Consider the following 19,755-nt stretch of genomic DNA (forward strand, 5'->3'; position numbering starts at 1 on the left):
TTTCCCCAAGTGGTTTCTCAAGGATGGGTGAAGGGCATGTTCATCACATGAAACCTCATGGCTTGGTTGCTTCTCTCTGCACTGCAACCAAGAGAAAAGCATGTGTGTGTGGAAATCTTTCGCTGAAATCCTGATCTGAAATGTTCCTGTGGGCCTAGCTGGATTGTAGCACCCTGACATCAACTCTGATTATTAAACAGATTTTATCAAAAGATTCATTTTAGATGGATGAGGCATTTTGTACTGGAAAAAAAAATTACTTTTGACTTTATACAATTAAATACTACTCATGGCTAAATAGTCTTTGGACAACATGCTGTTGTCAGATCATTTTTCAAAATACAATGCTAATGAAATGCATAATTTGTCATTTTATCCTGGAAAAGTCTTCACCCACCACTTTTCCAGCGAGCTTTGCTATTTATCAAATCAGAACTGTGGGATAGAGCACAGTGGTTCCCATTCTCATTTTTTCTAGTATGCAGCTGATGGTGGCTGAGACAGTGACGGTTTGGTAAAGGCATACACTGTGAGCTGGAGGTATCTTGCAAAGGAGTGTAGAGGATGGAAAAAGTGACCTGGCAATGCAGCCTGGACATAGGAGTGATTTATGGTGCTGGCTAGCAGTGTCGCTGCTCCCTGACTCTGTGCCCCTATTGCAACTTCTTCAGCGAGGAGACTCTGGTAGCAGCCTAGGTAAGAAAACTGGAAGTCCTCAGGAGTAGGGTGTTTCAAGGCTCTCTCTTGGGTCTGCAACTTTGGGGTTGTCATGAGAAAGGTAAGGGGGGGTTGCCTGACCCTTAGAGAGGAGAGCTTTTCTTGACCCTTAGTGTTTTATTTGTCTGTCAGTGCCTCAGGTAAGCCAAAACCCTTATGTCCAGCTCATCTGACAGAGTCCTGTAAGGGGACATCTTCACTGAACAGATTCACTGGATTAGAGGGTGATTCGACTGCCTTTTTCTAGGGGCTAAGCCAACAGTGTGGAGACCCCTCAGCGAGTCTTCCCAATGCGTTATCTGCTGCCAGCCACTGCTAGCACCTTATAAAGGACTCACTCTAACAGTTTACGGAATAACACTCTTTAATAATACAAATTGTGACAGGTCAATAAGGTTGGTAAGTCGTCAGTGATAGTGTCTAACTGCAAAAACGTCATTGGATTTCAAAACATATTGGGTTTCTGTGGCAAGATTTTGGTAGTGGGAGGGGCTACAGGGGTGGTGTCATGGTTTGAGATACCCCAAAATCTAATTCCCTAGTCTAAACCCCCTCCTACATCTCAACCTAGTGTAAGATGTGTTTTCCAGACAATCACACAGACTCAAAATGGGGAAAAGGGAATATATTACAATGACTGTACACATAAATAAATACTACAATGCATTATATACAATATTAATTATCTCTACCATGACATAAGTATTTACAATGTATCAAATCTCTTCTCCCCTCCAAATAAAAGTCCATGAGGAAAGAAGGAAAGATCCCTTCTAACTCTCAGGGCAGCAATGTCTCTTAGGCAGCAGGCTCTCTCTTCTTTTCTTGCAGCAGCTGATAGCTGGATCTCTGCCAGCACTCACGAGGGCGTATCCCCCTCGTGATACGCCCTGGGGTGGCTACATCACCCCAGACAAAGGTCGTTCCACCACGGTCATATCACGAGCCCAGGGGGTCTTTGTGACGGTCTGGTATCTCCAGGGGACTCAAGCCCCTTGCAGAGCTCCTGTGCCCTGCCTCAAAGATGGCTGCAAGCTTCTTTGTAGCTTGCAGCAAGGGAGGGCTCCAAGGTCAACCTCCCACCCCCTGTCCTGGCTAAGTTCTCAGGACAATGGAGCTTCTTAGCTCCTCTCTCTGCAAGTGCTGTAGCACTCCAAGGCTCTTTCAAGTACGAGTCCATCATCTTCCTCCTTTCTCGGAGGTTTCAAAGGAGTGTGGGGAGTCTGGTTCAGTTCTTACCCCTAGAACTCTGTAGAACTCAGTTCTCTCGGCTGCTGCTAACTCTTTTCTCGGACAACATTGTGTCTCTCCTGCTTGGCTGTAATGCCTCTGCCACTTCTTATCTCTTCTGCTGGCTCTCTGCCACGGTTTCTCTGGTCAGTGTTGGCTGCCGCTACTCCTGCCGCTGCCCACGGTGGAGAGAAAACTCACAGCCTTTCAGCTACAGACACCTGGCCCAGTTTTATGCTGTTCCAGGTCCCCGCAGCCCCCCGCTGGGGGCTGGGGGGGGCCCAGAGGCCCCAAGGGGCTCCGGGCCCCTTTCTACATGGCAGTCAGAACATGGCTACTTCTTCTTCCCAAAACTACAACTCTTCTCTTCCGTTTGGTTGTGATATGTTTATATTTTGCAGAAGCACTCATCGGACAAAACTTCAAAACTTCTAGGGCCACCACCCCATGGAGTTTTACCATTTTCAACTGCAGGGGAAAAACTTGATTCAAACTACTACAGGTGGCTTCTGTTAGAAGCTGCTAGAAGCTTCCCCTGTGTCTGGTGGAGTCAATGCCAGCTGGCTCTGGGATGGGCTTGCTGCCACTGACCAAGGCTGAGCTGATTAGGAATGATAGCAACTCCTCTATGATAATATATTTAAGAACAGAAAGAAAGTTATTGCACAGATTAAAATTGCAAAAAGGGAAGAGCAGAGTGAGAACATGTGAACAATGTAGACACCAAAGTTGGGAAGAAATCTCCAAATTCCCAAACATCCGTGGAGAGCTTCCGCAGAAATGGTAAGAAGAAAAGCAAGCTGTTGCAGGCCTTTAGCTCCCCTTGGGCAGCCTATCTCTGCACCACCAGCACCGAGGGGGAGGTGTGTTTCTTCCCAAGGAAAGGGACTGGCATCATCTCTCAGGAGCCCAGCTCAGAATTTTGCAGACCATATCCAAAACTGCAAATGTGTCTCTCACACAAAACACACCAGGACAGAAAGCTGTAGCTGGCCTTTCCCTCTCCCAGGCAGCCTGTGGTGGGCACCACAAAGGCTTGGGCTAGGTTGCTTCCCCTTGCCAAGAAGAAAGGTGCTGTCATCCCCTTTGGGAGCCCGCATCTGAAACTTGCACAGAGCAGGCAAAGCTTGAAGAGGTTTGGGGAGGAGTTGCACGCAAAAAATTCCAGGACAGAAAGCATAGTGGGCAAGATGTGAGCAAACATTTTGTCCTAGCACATTTATATGTGTGAGCTGGGGCTGGAAACTTCTCAGTTTACATTCAGACCGCAAGAGTGTGGTAATACAAGTAGGTCAGAAGAAAGTGTTGAGCAACGCTATTGAGTGTAGTTTCTAGGCAGCAGGGGAAGGTTAATGCCAAGGCTAGTTTTTGTTCTAATACCTTTTTCTTAAGAGAGTATCTGCTGGGCATTTTAAAGTTTGAAGCTGGGATCTGACAGAGTGAAAAAATGTGAGGGTACATAGAGCTGAGAAGGAAGGCGCACAGCCCCAGTGTGTGGCATGTTCATGAAAGGCTGCACGATGAACAGGAAATTCAGTAGCTGTGTGTTTTTCTGTGTGAGAAGTGTATCAGACTCTGTGAGACTGAAAGTGCTTTATGGTACATCTAGCCGAAAAGAATGTGCAGAGCACCATGGGTTTTAAAGTTTACTGGCTGTGAGGGGAAAGTGGCTGCCACTTGACTGACAAGAGCAAAGAAGTTTGCAATTAGAAGGGTAGGTCACTGAAACTTTCTCTCATGGCACACTTACACGGTGTAGTTCGAAACACTTCATTTTTGATTTAGCCTGTGAGATTGAGAGTTTGTGACAGTATGAATAGGTGAGAAGTGCAATGCAGCCATGTGTTTGGTGCGGTTCTTTGGTTGCAGAGAAAAGTGAGAAATCAGTTTTTGTTCCAGGAGCTTTTGCAGGGATTAGCCCCTGGTTTCTTTCAGGTTAGAAACTGAGATCTGTGAGAATGAAAAAATGTGATGGTACATATATCTGAGAAGGAACGTCCATAGACCAAGGATGTAGTTAAAAGGCTGTGATGAGAAGGGCTAATCCAGCAACTGGTTTTGCCCTGACAGGTTTTCTGACTCTCACCTTCCTTGGGCAGCCAACCAGCCGCACCAGCAGCACTGGGGCCAGGTGCTCTCCATTGCCAGGAGAGACACTGTCATCCTGTTTCAGGAGACAAACTCTGAAATTTGCACACTACCACCACTATTGAAGGCACCATGGGACTGCTCCCCCACAAAATATTCCAGAACAGAAAGCTGACTGGGGGCCTTTACCTCTCCTGGGCAGCCAGCCTTTCATGAGCACCACCAAGCCTGGGACTAACCACCTTTCTTGCCAAGGAAAGGCACTCTTATCCCCTTCAGTAACCGGGGGCTGACCAGGGGCCTTTACCTCCCTTGGGCAGCCTAGCCTCTGCTGCCACCAAAGCTGGGGCTAGGTGCTTTCCTGCTGAGGAAAGGTATTTCCATCGCCTTTCAGGAGAAAGGTGCCAAAATGTGGATACCTCCCCCAGAAGGGAATGAGGCTGGGGATGTGCTCACACATTATATCCCCTGGGCAGCCTGTCTCCTATACCAATAATACCAGGGATAAGTCCTTTCCATCCGAAGGTAAGGTGCTCTCATCCACGTTCAGAAGCTCACCCCTGAAGTTGGGATGAAATCTCCAACTCTCCAAACATCTGCAGAGAGCTCACACAGAAACGGTAAGAAGAAAAGCAAGCTGTTGCAGGCCTTTAGCTCCCCTTGGAGAGAGGATGCACCAGGGAGAGAGGTGCATTCCTCCCCAAGGAAAGGGACTAGCATCATCTCTCAGGATCTCAGAATTTTGCAGACCACATCCAAAATTGCAAGTGTCTAGCAATTTCTCTCACACAAAACATACCAGGACAGAAAGCTGTAGCTGGCCTTTCCCTCTCCCAGGCAGCCTGTGGTGGGCACCACAAAGGCTTGGGCTAGGTTGCTTCCCCTTGCCAAGAAAGGCGCTGTCATCCCCTTTGGGAGCCCGCATCTGAAACTTGCACAGAGCAGGCAAAACTTGAACAGGTTTGGGGAGGAGTTGCACGCAAAAAATTCCAGGACAGAAAGCTGTTTGTGGCCTTAACCTATCCTGGGCAGCTGGCAGCACCAGTGCTGAGTGCTAGGTGCTTGCCCTTGCCGATGAAAGTCCTTGTCATAATCTCTCAGGAGCCCACTTTCCAAACCTTTATCAGTTTTTCAAGAGAGTTCTCCATCATTAGGATTAATTGGCTACCATCAGCTTCAATGCAATTAGATATATGCAATTAGATATAAACTTAAACCTAGATATAAACTTAAAATTAGATATAAACTTAAATTAGCCAATAAAATTAGAAGTAACTTCTGCAGCATTTTTGTAACTAGTTATATCAAACCTGTAAAGCAAGCAACTGTGCTTTAGTGAAATAATTGGAAATGATTAGGAAATCAATTCAAGATATTTAATGATCTTTCAAGATATTGATATGCTTTTATATAAATATGTACAAGTGCATTATAGCAGTCCTGAATTATTTGGCATGTATAACACTGACATAAGGGACCAGCTTAGGGCTGTCTGCTTTGTAGTGCAGACTGGATATGCATGTCTATCTGCTATCTTGAATGATACTTATGCAAATTCAGATTATTTTAGCTGGATCAGGCCTGTAGAAAAAAAAACCTTAGTCACCTAGCCATTTTTAAGCAGTGTTGTGACACATTGCAACATGAAAAGTGACTGGAAACAATAAATTAAGGAATTACAGAGTCAATATAGGATGAGTGTTTCTGTCTGTATTTATTTTCCTGAAGGAAATCCCTATAGTGCTAGTCTGACAAATCATAGGAGAATACAAAATTACTTTTCTTTGTCAAACAGCTACGGTTTGTCATAATTACATAACAGAAAAAACCTGTTACCCTTATGTCAGCTGTGTGCTGATGCATTTGAGCTCTTCTGAAAGTAAAGCCAAAACCAGAATTACTGCTTTGTGGCATCTCCCATGCTTCTGCTGTGGGGAGGTGGTGAAGGGCTTTGTCAGAGGCTCTGAGATTCCGGGCATCCCTGCTGGTGAGGGGGCACACAGAGAACCAGGATGCAGTGTGGTCATATGTACTGTGCATGGGGCTGTGTTATGGCACTTTGGAAAATGTCAGCTCTTATAAACTTGTTGTACTCCAGCAGTTTAGGCCAAAGGGACCATGCACTGGAAGTGGCTAAAAGAAAAGAAATGTAAAGTGAACAATGCAATGCAGATATTAAAAAGTGGAGCAATAGCAGTTGTCCTAAAGAGTACTGTATTGTCCCATTGCCCTTCTCTGTTTGACTTGTCTGAATATAGATAGAGGTGTAATTCAAATAGATTTCACTCATTTTTAAAGATAGGCTGAAGTCAGAAGGTCTTTTGCACAAGTCTTACCAGGCACTCCTAGGTCTTAAGGTACTGGATATGTGACAACATCTGTTAATATAAACTTAGAGAGTTTTCCGTTTATGGCTTTTATATGACTTATTAGTATCAGGGAATGTGAGAGGAAAGTTTTTTCAGCATATGAACTAGGTTTGAAATCCACTAACTAAATTCTTTAGAATCAGCACAAAACTATGCATGAAGAACTCTAACCAGAAGTTTGTGTGTGTGTGTGTGTTTGTGAAGTTAAAGTCAAACAGTTGTTTGGTTAAAGCCTTTGATTTATTCCTTTCAGTCAGAAAGGAACCTATTCTAGTTCAGATTTGTAGTTTTTTAAGGCAATCCTAGCAATCCTGAATGTGAATAACTTAAAATGCAACATGAAAAAGGCAAGTGACTAAAATAATAATTTAATTAATTTTTACATATTAGGTTAAAAAATAGCCTCTTAATCTTGTATTAAACATGTTCAACTAGGTCTCAATTTTCTTGGTATATGTGGGAGAGAATTCAAATAAGAGATATTAGCTCAACAGGGAAATAAAAGGAAACATTATGCATACTTTCAAAGACAACTTTTATGAAGAGATTCTTTGGATAGTTGCTGTTGAATGTCATAAATAGTAAAAAAATTTCAGATCTTTAGATCAGTATTTCAGGCCTCTTAAACTAATGTTTTATTTGTCATGGACTTGCTTTCTGAATGTACTGTGTCATTGTTCTCTCTTTGTTTTCACAATCAGCTGTTTTTTATAATTGGCTGTTTCTTGTAGCTATTTTTCAAGGATATAGAGGCCTTACCAAGAGATCTGGGTAGACTACAGACATGGGCAACCACCAACCACCTGAAATTTAACAAGAGCAATTGCTGAATTCTCCATCTGGGATGGGGTAATCCTGAGTGTATGTGCAAACTGGGGGATAAGGGGGTGGAGAACAGCCTCAGAGTAAGGGACCTGGTCAGTGGCAACTTGACTGTGAATGAGCAGTGTGCCCTGGCAGCCAGGAGGGCCAACTGTGCACTGAGGTGCATCAGGCACACTGTTGCCAGCTGTGCCGAGGGAGGTGATTCTCCTATTCTACTCTGCACTGATTGTCTCCATTTCAAGTACTGCATACAGTTTGAGCACCTCAATACAATCAAACTCTAGAGTGTGTCCAGAGGAGAGGCTCCCAGATGGTGAAAGGCCTTGAGGGCAAGACTTCTGAGGAGTGGCTGAGGTTACTTGGTTTGTTTAGCTTGGAGAAGCATAGGTAGGCATGACCCCCATCACAGCGTACAGCTTCCTCAAGTGGGGCAGGAAGGGGGGAGCTGCTGATCTCCTCTCTCTGGGGACCAGCAACAGGACACAAGTAAAGAGAATAAAGAAGCTGCTTCGAGGAAAATTCAGGTTGGACATTAGGAAAAGGTTCTTCACCCAGAGGATGTTTGGTCACTGGAACAGATTCTCCAGGGAACTGGTCACAGCACCAAGTCTGTCAGAGTTCAAGGAGCATCTGATGATGCTCTTAGTCATATGGTTTAGTTTTAGGTTGTTCTAGCAGGGATTGGCAGTTGGACTCAGTGATCCTTATGGGGTCCCTTCTAACTTAAGATATGATACAATTTTCTTGTTTTACCTTTTACTTTTCCGTAAAATGTTTAAACTGAATCTACTAATCTATAGATTGGTCATATTAAAACAAGAAAAGCCTCACAACTTCCAAAGCATGACTAGTTATGAATTTCAGTCTAAAAATTTTATTTTCATGTCAGTCGTCTATAGAGTAGCTTGAAAATCATGAGCCTGTTGTAAAAGCACTGGCCTAATCTGCCCATTTCTTTTAAAAAATGTATCTGTGTTAAAATTCAAACAATGAAATTCTGTTTAGGTTTTTTTTTTTTTTAATAAGATGGCTTGGACCACAAACAATATAGTGTTTAGAGCAGTGTCAGAAGCATAAAAGCATGCCATTTTAGAAACAGAGAATGTTGTCTTTCCAACTTCATAATAACAAATGTGTTATGTCTCTGTGATTGTTTTCTAGTGTTCTGTAGTGCACTGTTTTTCACTTGCTATTGCGTTCAGAATTTAGACCAGCTTTTGAGTATTGCTTGCCTTCTCTCTTTGCAGGGCCACTTAATCCAAGAAGGCATTGAAGGAGCAAAAAAACAGCTGAACATCTTAAACCCAAAGAAGACAATTTCGTTCATCTGCCAGAAGGCAAACCAGTAAACATTAATGGTTTAACAAAACCATGTGGGTTTTTTTCATCTCCTGGAGCTTTGTACTAGCATGTATCATGCGTCATTTGATATATGATAGTTGTGTGTGTGTACTGGGTCTGGCTGGGATGGAGTTAATTTTCTTCATAGCAGATCTTATGGTGCTGTGTTTCAGATTTCTGATGAAAACAGTGAACGTAACATACTGTTTTAGCTATTTCTGAATGGTCCTGGCACAGCATCAAAGCCTTCTCTGTTTCTTGCTCTGCTCCCTCAGTGAATAGATTAGGGCTGTGCAAGATGCTGGGAGGGGACACAACTAAAAAAATACCCTGAACTAACCAGAGCTATTCCATGCTATATAATGGTCATGCTGAGCAATAAAATGGAGAAGAGAGGATTTAGGGAGATTGGCCATGTTTTGTTTGGGAATCCTTCCCCTTTCCTTTTCCCTTCCCCTTTCTTTTCCCCTTCCCTTCCCTTCCCCTTAGTTTATTAATTTTTTTTTTTTTCTTGACCCACAAATGCTCTTGCTTTTATTTTGATATTCTTCTTTCCCTGTCCCACTCACTGCAGGGGTATGGGAGAAGTGAGCAAGTAGCTGTATTATACCTAACTGCCTGTCAGCAGAACATGTGTAGCTAATTGTGGTTGGAACTGAATGCTAAAACCATACAAGATGATTTAAATTTGTTTATGTTACTTGATCATTTAACCAGTCATGCAAAAAAGAGAAGGCTGGTTTAGAGCTTTAAGGAAAACTCCTGCATCCAAATGCTAACAATCATTTAGAGATCTTAGCACATGTGGAACAAGACCAAAGGTAGTTGTCACCTTTTCTGCCCCTGAGGTGTGCAGAGTTAAAAAATTCAGTGAAGACTATCAGGGTTTCAGACACAATTTTATGTCTTTCTTACGTTCACATTGTAGGTAGCATCTTAGAAATTTTTTATATTGATGGAGTCAAAAATACACCTGTGGTGGAGGATGCCAATGATCTGGTAACAGAAACAAGAAAAATTCACAATAGTTCCTATTTTTGATATCTCGTAGAGTTGTCATGGTTGTAGCTCTCATTTTAATTGGAATTATTTCTTGTAGTTTTAATTGAAATAGAGGAAATGACTGTTACTCATTGAGTTATTGAAATGTGAGATACTTCTGCCTGGTTGATTGTGCATATGACAACACATAACTCTCTGTAGTTGCCTTCTGAGGAAGTGTTTCATGGAAGTTCAGGAAGTGAAAGTTAGGGAGAAAGGTGGTACATTGCAAAAATTCACACTTAAAGGATGCAGAGCTAGTATAACAGTACTTCTGCTTTCTGGCCTCTAAGGCAGAGGAGGTAACTAAAGGCAACTGCATTTTTGTTACTGTTAGCAGCTGCCTAGATGAGGAAAAATTCTGGGTTGTTCGGTATACTGACAGTGAAATGAGTGACTTCAGGTTGAAGTTTAAGTGTAAGGCACAGAAAAATCCTGTCAGCCCTCTGCACTAAGTGCAGGTCAGATCCAAATTTTTGGCTGTAGATCAGTGACAGTCTTTGGGAATTAAGTTATGGCAGTCAGGGGTGACTGGAAAAATGGAAATATTGCACCTATTTTTAAAAAGGGTAGGAAGTCGTACCCTGAGAGTACATCTGTTCCAGTGCCTCACCACCCTCGCAATGAAGAATTTCGTCATAAAATGTATTCTAAACCTACATGCTTGTCTTATCACATGCCCTTGTAAGACTCTGGCCCCAGGGAGCTGCCAGCTCATGGGCTCGGCTAGGAGTTTTCCTTAAATATATAGATATAGGGTTCTTTAATACCTCAAGATAAGCCACGAGCTTATTCTCAAGGGATTTCTTTCTTAAGTTAGGGGAGCAAATAAGGGAACTTGGTCAAAGTTCAAAAGGACACCACACAAGCTAGACAAAAATGTTCCACCACAATACTAACTCAGCATACACTATTAATCCACAGCACTTCAGGCAAAATCCAACCAGTTCCACAACACTTACATTAAGATCCAATCCCTCCAGCTCCAAGCCACCCTAAGAATCAAGAAAGGAGCAAAGAAACAGAAGCAGAAGGAGCAAGAAGAGAGAAGGAGAGAAGGGAGAGATAGCTGCCACTGAAGCCTTGTAGAAGACTGGCTCGCACAAGTCCAAGTGGCAGGGCCGCAACACGAGGCAAACACATGCCTGTGTTTTTATCTGCTCTGGTGTCTATGGCCAACCCCTCCAGATGGGGTCTCTGACCCACCAGCCACTCTGGGGTCCCAGGCCAGGGTGAGGGGCAGTGTTCTCACCATCCCTGCCAATCTGAGGCTGGGTTAGGGACTCCAGGAGGTGCGGTGTGTTATAGTTTGCCCAGGCTTTTGTGACTGACAGCTACTCCGGAGTTTCCCCATATGGATTCCAAGGGCCTGCCATGAGGGATACGACACCACTCCACCTCCGTGAGGATCGACCCATCCCTTCCCCCTCCACACCACCCCCTGCTCCAAGGTGGTTCTGACCCAGTAATAACTGATGTGTAACTGCCCTTCTAAAAGCTCCCTCTCCTGTTCTCTTGTAGCCCCCTTTATGTACTGGAAGGTGCTAGAAAGTCTCCCTGGAGCCTTCTGTGCTCCAGGTTGAACAGTCCCAACTCTCACCTCCTAAAGCTAAGCTAAGGCACATGGACAGCAAGGAGGTCATCCAAGACGGCCATCACAGCTTCACCGAGGGCAACTCCTGCCTGACCAATCTAGTGGCCTTCTACAATAGAGTGATCACATTAGGGGGCAAGAATTTGATGGGTGGACTCTTCGGTGGATGAGGAATTGTTTGGATGGTTGCATCCGGAGCTCAATGTCCAGATGGAGGTCAGTGACAAGTGGTGTCCCTCAGGGCTCAGTATTCAAAATCTTCACCAATGACAGACAGTAAGATTGAGTGCACCCTCAGCAATTTTACACATGACATAAATCTTCATGGTCCAGCTGACACACGTGAGAGACAGGATACCACCCAGAGGGACCTGGATAAGCTTGAGAAATGTGCTGATGGGAATATCATGAAGTTCAACAAGGCCAAGTGCAAGATGGTGCACCTGGGTTGGGGCAACACCCAACCTCCATATAGGTTGGGGGATGAACAGATTGAGAGCAGCTCTGCTGAGAAGGACTTTGGTGAATGAGAGCCTGGACATGAGCCAGCAATGTGAGCTTGCAACACAGAAAGCCAAACACATCCTATGCTGCATCAAAAGCAGAATGACCAGCAGGTTAAGGGAGGTGACTCTGCACCTCTACTCTCCTCTAGTGAGAGAGGTACCTGGAGTACTGCATCCGGTTCTGGGGGCCTCAGCACAGGAAAGACCAGTTGGAGGGTGTCCAGAGAAGGCCACAAAGACATTCTGAGTAATGGAACACCCCTCCTATGAGGAAAGACAGAGAGTTAGAGTTCAGCCTTAGAGAAGGAAGGTTCTGGAGGGGCCTTTCTGACACTTTCAATACTTTGAGCCGGGCTATAAGAAAGATGGGGACAAATTTTTTGTCCACGCCTGTTGCAATAGGAAAAGGGGTAATGGTTTCAAACTAAGGGAGTCTGGTGAGACCAGCTTTCCCAGAGAGGTTATGGATGCTCCATCCCTGGAAACATTCAAAATCAGGTTGGAGTAACCTAATCTACTTAAAGATGTCCCTGATTGATTACTGGGGGTTTGGAGGAGATGACCTTTAAAGGTGACTTCCAAGTCCAACCATTCTCTGATTCTGTGATTCTCAGAATAATACATTAACATTTTAGTAGATATTGAGTATTTGTTATGTAATTGAGGCCCTTACCACTCTGAAATATTTGCATAGATAAACAGAAGTGGTACTGTGAAAATGAAAAGTGATTTGGAAAATATTTGTAAAAATTGTATAGTAGGTATGTATATATAGTGTATATGCAGTGTGTGTGCTTCTAAATCTACCCTCCACAGGATAGCTCTATGGGAATTCTCTGTTGTGGGCACTGTCAACCTGCTATGGCTTTAATTTATAATGTTTTAACTTGCTGCCAATCTCACAGGGTGTTTGGGAAAAGGCCTTGATCAACTAAGCAGTCCTTATAGCTGTGCAGGACTCGAACCAAAACTTGATTATTTGTATGAATTGCTCATTAGTGGCAAAGGTAGAAGGGATACACAAATCTTGAGGGGGGAAAGAATGACTGCTACAAAACTATTTGTTAGAATAAACAGAATTATGTTGCTATGGTTGTTTATAAATTTAACTCTCCACAGACACTGACAGATCTATTCTAACCATTATCTGGACATTTTAAGCCTTTCTTATAGGAAAATATTAAAATTAAATTAACCTACCTGCTGTCAGGTATACTTACAAAAAAACCCAACCCAATCCAAGAACATGAAACACAACAAAGAAATTCAATCAAACAAACTCCCCCCTCACCCCTCCCAAAGACTCCCTTCCCCCAAACCACAAAACCTACCAAGAACAATTTAATGGACTCCTACTTTATGCATGTTGGAAATCTGTACAACAATTTTGAGGAAAGTGAGTTGCTTTTTTTCCCTGCTTCAGAACTGATTGGTGATGGGAGAGTTTTTTTCAAACTTTTTTCTCCCTGGTGTAGGGAGGCGTACTTGAGAATATAGCAATGTCAGGCTCTTACTTTTTATTTTACTCTTATGGAAGAGTAAATAATAGCCATGCTCATCAATGTATTGTATTGTTGAGAACTCCTTTAAAAAAAAATATTAATTGTGATATTGTAGCTAAGATCATAGCTGTGTTTTGAAATTATTTTTTATCAGTACTGTTGTGGTTTGGAGCTGGCTTCCTGCCAAGTCTCCAACACCACAGTAAAAGTTTCCCCCCAAAAAAAACCAAGGGAAAAGAGAGGAAAAAAAAAAACCCAAGAGACTCAAAATAAGAGAGCTAAAGAAATATATAAATATATTTACACTTCTATTACATTTATGTACAATTACAAAGACTATATACACATGAGAAAGAAACCCCCAACACCCCCAAAGGGAAAGGGAAAAGGGACAAAACAAAAAAACCCTAAAAACACGTATACGCACTCAATAAAAAACTAGCCAAAGAAAATCTTAATACTTTCCTTGAGATAGCACAATCGTGCCAAACACCACTGCCATGCTACCAGACCCCGGATCGGCAGAAACAACAGGCCCCGTAGGCCCAACCAGGCCTCAGCTCCCCCACAGGAGGAAGACCAGCTGCTGGAGTCCGCTGTCTCCAAACTTCGCCAGAAGGGAAGAGAGGAAGAGGCTTCTCTCTCTGTCTATTTATATGTTTGATTATGTGAAGGAACAGGATGGAATACTTCCTAGACTCGAAACCATTACAAGCACTTTCATGTGTTTGTTGCAGAAATCCCAGCTGGTTGTCTTAGTAACACTATTCTGTAGCAGCAAATGAATGCTACTTCCTGAGATTCCTTTTGTCATTTGGTTTTAAAAACACTATGCTTGAGAGTGAAGAACAGTAGCAACAGGAAAACTTGATAAATGTGGTTTACTCACAGCTCTTACCAGAAGTATGAAGTGTGTACACAGTAAAGGAATAAACTGTTCTTTGCATATTTACCTTCAAGTTAGAGGAAATGGAATTGCATTCATTTGACTAAGCATATCTATCTCATATGCTTAGCAGATGTTAAAATGCAACATGCCTTCATGTCTGGAAAATGTGAAGGTACAACATGCCCAGACAAATAGTCTGCAATAGTTATATACACAGGTTTATTGTATGCCTACCTACATTCAAAATTTGGAGCCTTACTGGAAACAGATATATGTACTTTTGGAAGAGATTCTTTACTGTGAGGTTGGTGAAGCACTGGATCATGTTGCCCAGAGAAACTGTGGATGCCCCATCTCTGGAGCAACCTGGTCTAGTGAAAGCTGTCCCTGCGCATAGCAGGGGTGTTGGAACTAGATTATCTTTAAAGTCTCTTACAATCCAAACCATTTTATGATCCTATGACTCTATATGGAACCTGTATTGAGTTGGTATCCTTTTTAATTTAGAACAGATTTCCTATGTGTAATAGACTCAAATGGTTAATGGCTTAAACATTGTTAAGATCATGAAAAGACTTTTGTCCACTGTGTATGGCCAGTCTTCGCAAACGAAGATTTGGGAAAGGTCTTTACCCTTCGAGCCTGCGCAGTGGATATTTTTTTTTTTTTTTTTAGGTGAGACACAGTGTGCGCTGGGCTGAGCCCACCCTTTAATCCTAAGGTTCATCTGCCGGGGCCGAGCAAGCTTGGACGGTGGCAGTGAGGTCCTCAGGACGTAGGTTTGTTTTAGAGTGACCTTCTCTTAGATGGATGGCCTTACAGGGCTGACGAGCTCCATCTGCCCGGAGGACTTCCCTGACTGGGAAACGAAACCCGGGCCGCAGCGGTGAAAGTGCCGCATCCTAACCACTAGACCACCAGGGGGCCCCCTCCACTGTAGCAACCTGCAAAGAAACAAGTGCTCATGTACAGAAGCCCATCCCTCCCTGAATATGTCTACTAATTTGGACTGTGAAAGGACCTTAAAGTAAGATAAGGGGGTACTATTGTCCAGCTATCCCCGGTGCATACCTGAAGCTACAAACTGAATTTCCAGATAAGAGGCTGATAAGAGGCAAATCCTTCGAGGTGGGATAGTCCTTCCAATCATGCCAATGTTCTCCCTTACATGATGACTCAGCTGTGAAAACCCCTCCTGGGAACACCAAAGACATTCACACCTAGCCTGAGCTATGCACCTCAGATGATGGATCACAGTGGGCCATGATTGATTCAATTATGCTGATGTATTAGATACAACATCTTAGAAGGTGTGAAAGACTCATAAAACTATCCAGTATTACATTATCCAGGGTAGGTACAGGAGGCATTTCTACCTAGCCTCCACACAATATAAACTCCACCACTCCTTGCAGGTACAGTCTGCAGCCACCAAGAAGACCAGAAGAAGAGGAGCAATGAGATGTCATTGGAATCTACAGTGATGATATCTTTTTCTTCTATTTAATCTATTTCTCTTGTCACTTTCTTTCTCTCTCTTCCCCTCTCACTTTCCCCTATCTCTCTATCATTCCGTGAACCCCTCAGTTACTGTTAAACTAAATCCATACTATTGATTTCAGCAATTTTTTGGCAATTACATATTATGGACGTAGAAACTGTCAAACATAATTTTTTAGATGAACAGAGTGAATTAAAATGCTAGAAAGGGAAATGTCATTGAAAGGATTTCTACTAAAGAGTAACACTAGTGTGAAACCTAGTTTACTGGAAACTCTATGGATGGACAAGCAGAGTAAAGAAAGAGGTACAAGGGGAAGGAAAGAGAAAACAAAAAGATCTTGAGATAGAAAAAACGATTGAAAAGCAAGAAGATGACAGAAATTTGCCAAAGATACCAAACGTGTAGTCTGTTTTACTGGTATTTTTGCCACCTCGCCATATCTGCATTGAGAGGTTGTACTGGGATGAAAGAGAAGAAAGTTCTTATTTCTTTGAATAGATGCAGATATGTATCCGATAACTCTGGCTAAATTAAATAATGACAAGGCTGCAGTAGGTGAACTTTGAAAGTTTTTTCAAAAGACCTTGTATTGTTTTGATATTTTTAATAATTTGGTATTTGGTAACTTTGGTATTCTTCTCAGAAACCCATTTCTAAATTGCTATGTAAAAATAAGAGTTGGTATCCTTTTTAATTCTTACCCTACCTTAGTGTCACGATTAAAGTAGGGTTTGTGTTTTATTCCCTTTTTATTCCAATGTTGTTTTGGATAAACGCTTCCTTTAAGAGTGACACCCTTGCCACAGCTGGGCGGGGCAGAGGGACGGAGCATGCCACGGTAGTCCTGCTGCCTGGGTGGAACCAGAACTCTCACCACCTCAGAGCCATCTTTCTTCCCCAGTGTGGAAGAAATAAAAGGAAGCAGCCACATGAGCCTTACTAGCGATGTGGCTCCATACATGAGTGGAGAAGCAGTATGAAGCTGAGCCCAGCCAAGCTGTGCAGAGCCCAAACCCTTGCAGAGCTGTGTAGAGTGCAGCCCAGTGGAGCCGGAGATCAGCATTTCTTTGGAATCTTCTTTGCCACAGTACTTTTTCTTTGTTCTCGTAGAGAGGGTGGGGCTGGTGAGGAGAGCATGTGTTGGTCACCATTTTTGTCTGTGTACAAAAGGGGGAGGAGACTGGAAGTACTCTCTGTTGTTGGTATGAACCATTTTGGTTTTGTGTTGTTGCTTCTTTATTTCTTGTCAGTAAACTTATTTTTTCACCTGTAACTCCTTGCATTTTGTCTCTGTATTGGTGAAGGAGGAGATATTTTTTTTAAAAAAGGAGAGGTGATCTGTTTGTTGGAGTCTCTGCCCCAGTCTTTGCCTTTAAACTAAGACACTTAGACATATAGCATCTCCTGAAAATAGTTTATTCAGTTTCTAATCTGTGAGAATCACTGCTTTGTTGTGTAATAGTGTTGTGGTTTAGGAATGCTATTCCCCAGCTTCGTGTTCCCTCAGAAACACCCCAGACCATGCATTGCTTGCTCACTTTCCCCCTGTGACATCCCTGTGGCAGGGTGGCGAGGAGAAATGGAGGCAGAAAAAGGGTTGAGATAAGAACAAATTACTTGAAACAGCGATGAAATGAGAAAAACACCCAGTATCAACAGTAGTTATAACAGTGTGTGCAAGATAAACAAATGATTCACACACAATTTCTCACCACGTAGAACCCACACCAAATTGGAAAGACCAAGAAACCCATCCCTCTCCATGATCCCTCTGCACGACATGAGGTGCTACAGAATAACCCCAGAGTCCTAGCCATTTTCCTCCTGGATGCTGTAAAAGTTAACCCTGTCTTGGCTGGGACCAGGACATTATCCACCCCTTATTCTATACCATCTACATCATGCCCAGAGCCTACACCTTCCAAGTACATGCACACACACACACACACACATATATGTATGTATGTATATAAACACACAAAAGCATGAATATTATTCCCTTAGCCAATAGCTGTCCCTCCAGAATATCTGTTGAGTTCATTTAGTCCATGCCTGTGGATTCTGTCCATCCTAGATGTCTTTCAGGACAGGAGGGCTGGTGTGCTGTCAGCAGGTTGCAAGCTGCATCAGGAGCTCAGGACTGGTATATCTGGAACAATCCATACTCATTGTCCATGGTAGTTACAGCATTCACTAGCAGTGTCATTCAGAATCCAAGATCATACAATTCAACATAGCAGACTGTTCTCACCCAAAAATCAAATCCCTTTGAGGTACTCATCATGTTTCCCCATCCTTCTGCGCTACTCGAAAAGTGTACCTTGGTCCTTGAGCAAAAACAATCCCACAGATGGGTTTGCCTTTGTTTGAGGCAGGACTAATCCAAGGTGTTTTTCCTAACATATTTCTCATATGCACCATGGAGACTTTATCACCTTCTGTGGTATGCAAAGGTTTTGATTGGGCAGAGCCAGGTCAACTGGTAGAACCAGATGGTCTTTGCTAAATGTAGATCCTAATGTTTGAGAGTCCCACCTTAACATCCCATTTCAGATGTTGGTGCATGATAGGGAGTATGATATACCCGCTCAGTACTATGCTCTTTGGCCAAGGTCTGATGAAGCTATTTAGGAAGTGAATCCTGTTGTCTGACTCAACTCTTTCTGGGTATCATGTTACTACAGGACTTACACTTTTCAAGGACCAAGATGGTGCTCCAGGCAGTGGCATGAGGGACAGGGTAGTCTTCAGCCATCCGGTGGTTGCTTCTACCATCATAAGCACATAGTGCTTTCCTTGGTGGGTTTGCAGGAGTGTGATATAACCAATGTGCCAGGCCTCCCCATATTTATATTTTGACCATTGTTCAACATATTACAGAGGTATGGCCTGCTTGATTTCAGCACGTTTCACAGCTGTGGATAACCTGGGAAATAGTGTCCATGGTTAAGTCGACCCCTCAGTCATGAGCCCATCTGTCCATTGCGTCTCTTCCCTGATGACCTGAGGTGTCATCACCAAGCCAGCAATATTCACCCTTATGTTGCCAGTCCAGATCCACCTGAGACACTTTAATCTTGGCAGCCCAATCCACCTGTCCATTGTTGCAATGTTCTTCAGTAGCCTGACTCTCGGGTACGTGTGCATCTACATGACATACTTTTACGATCAACTTCTCTACTTGGGCAGTGATATCTTGCCACAGTTCAGCAGCCCACATAGGTTTGCCTCTCTGCTGCCAATTTGTCTTTTTCCATCATTTTGCCACCCCCACAAAGCATTTGCCTTCATCCATGAGTCAGTGCAGACATAGAGTGCTGGCCATTTTTCTCATTCAGCAATATCTACAGCCAGCTGGATGGCTTTCAGCTCTGCAGCCTGACTTGATCCACCTTGTCCCTCAGTAGCTGAGACTTGCCTCCTAGGACTCCAAAGGTCAGCTTTTCATTTTCAGTGTATCCCTAGATTACGGCAGGAATGTCAGTAAAGAGAGCATATTGCTTTTCATTTTTTGGTTGCTGGGTGGGGCCTGGTCACCACGTTTCACTTTTTCCTCTCCGATGATGATGATAGTCTAAAATTTTCCTTTTTGGGACAGTTTGTGATGACTTGCAAGATCCTTGGTTGACTGGGGTTTCCTATTTGAGCTTGCTGTGTGATTAATGCGACCCACTTACTCCACATAGCATCAGTTGCATGATGTATAGAAGGGACTTTGCCCTTCATAAGCTGCCAGTATCTCTTTTTCAGTTGGAGTGTAACAGGCCTCAAATACTTTGTACTGCTGGCTCCAGAACCCTATGGGGTCATCCTCAACTCTCCCCTGGTGCTTTTTGCCAGAGACTCCAGGAAAGGTCATTCTCCCCGGCTGCAGTGTAGAGAACATTTTTCATATCTAATCATAGAATCATAGAATCAGCTGGGTTGGAAGGGACCTCTGAGATCATCAAGTCCAACCCTTGATCCAACACCCCTGTGGTTACTAGACCATGGCACTGAGTGCCACATCCAGTCTCATCTTAAAAACCTCCGGGGATGTAGAATCCACCACCTTCCTGGGCAGCCCATTCCAATGCCTGATTACTCCCTCTGTAAAGAATTTCTTCCCAATATCTAACCTAAACCTCCCCTGGTACAGTTTAAGATCAT

The 19,755-nt window shown here is 43.3% G+C and overlaps 1 protein-coding gene across 2 annotated transcripts in view; it reads left to right on the forward strand.

Annotated features, from left to right (window-relative positions):
- Positions 1-15,823, forward strand: part of ARSK (arylsulfatase family member K) — a 45,429-nt gene extending 29,606 nt beyond the window's left edge. The window contains exons 8-9 of one of the 2 annotated variants that reach the window (XR_004354545.1): positions 8,477-8,602; positions 15,518-15,823. Coding sequence is in view for 1 of the 2 variants with exons in the window: in XM_032675872.1 (XP_032531763.1) it covers positions 8,477-8,502 (26 nt within the window). In the remaining variant the exon portion in view is untranslated. Of the gene's footprint in view, positions 1-8,476; positions 8,975-15,517 lie in introns of those variants that run through there. The other variant, XM_032675872.1, reaches the window with a different exon arrangement.
- Positions 15,824-19,755: the final 3,932 nt, after the last annotated feature.

Source organism: Chiroxiphia lanceolata, chromosome Z, assembly GCF_009829145.1.
Source record: "Chiroxiphia lanceolata isolate bChiLan1 chromosome Z, bChiLan1.pri, whole genome shotgun sequence".
Lineage (NCBI taxonomy): Eukaryota > Metazoa > Chordata > Aves > Passeriformes > Pipridae > Chiroxiphia > Chiroxiphia lanceolata.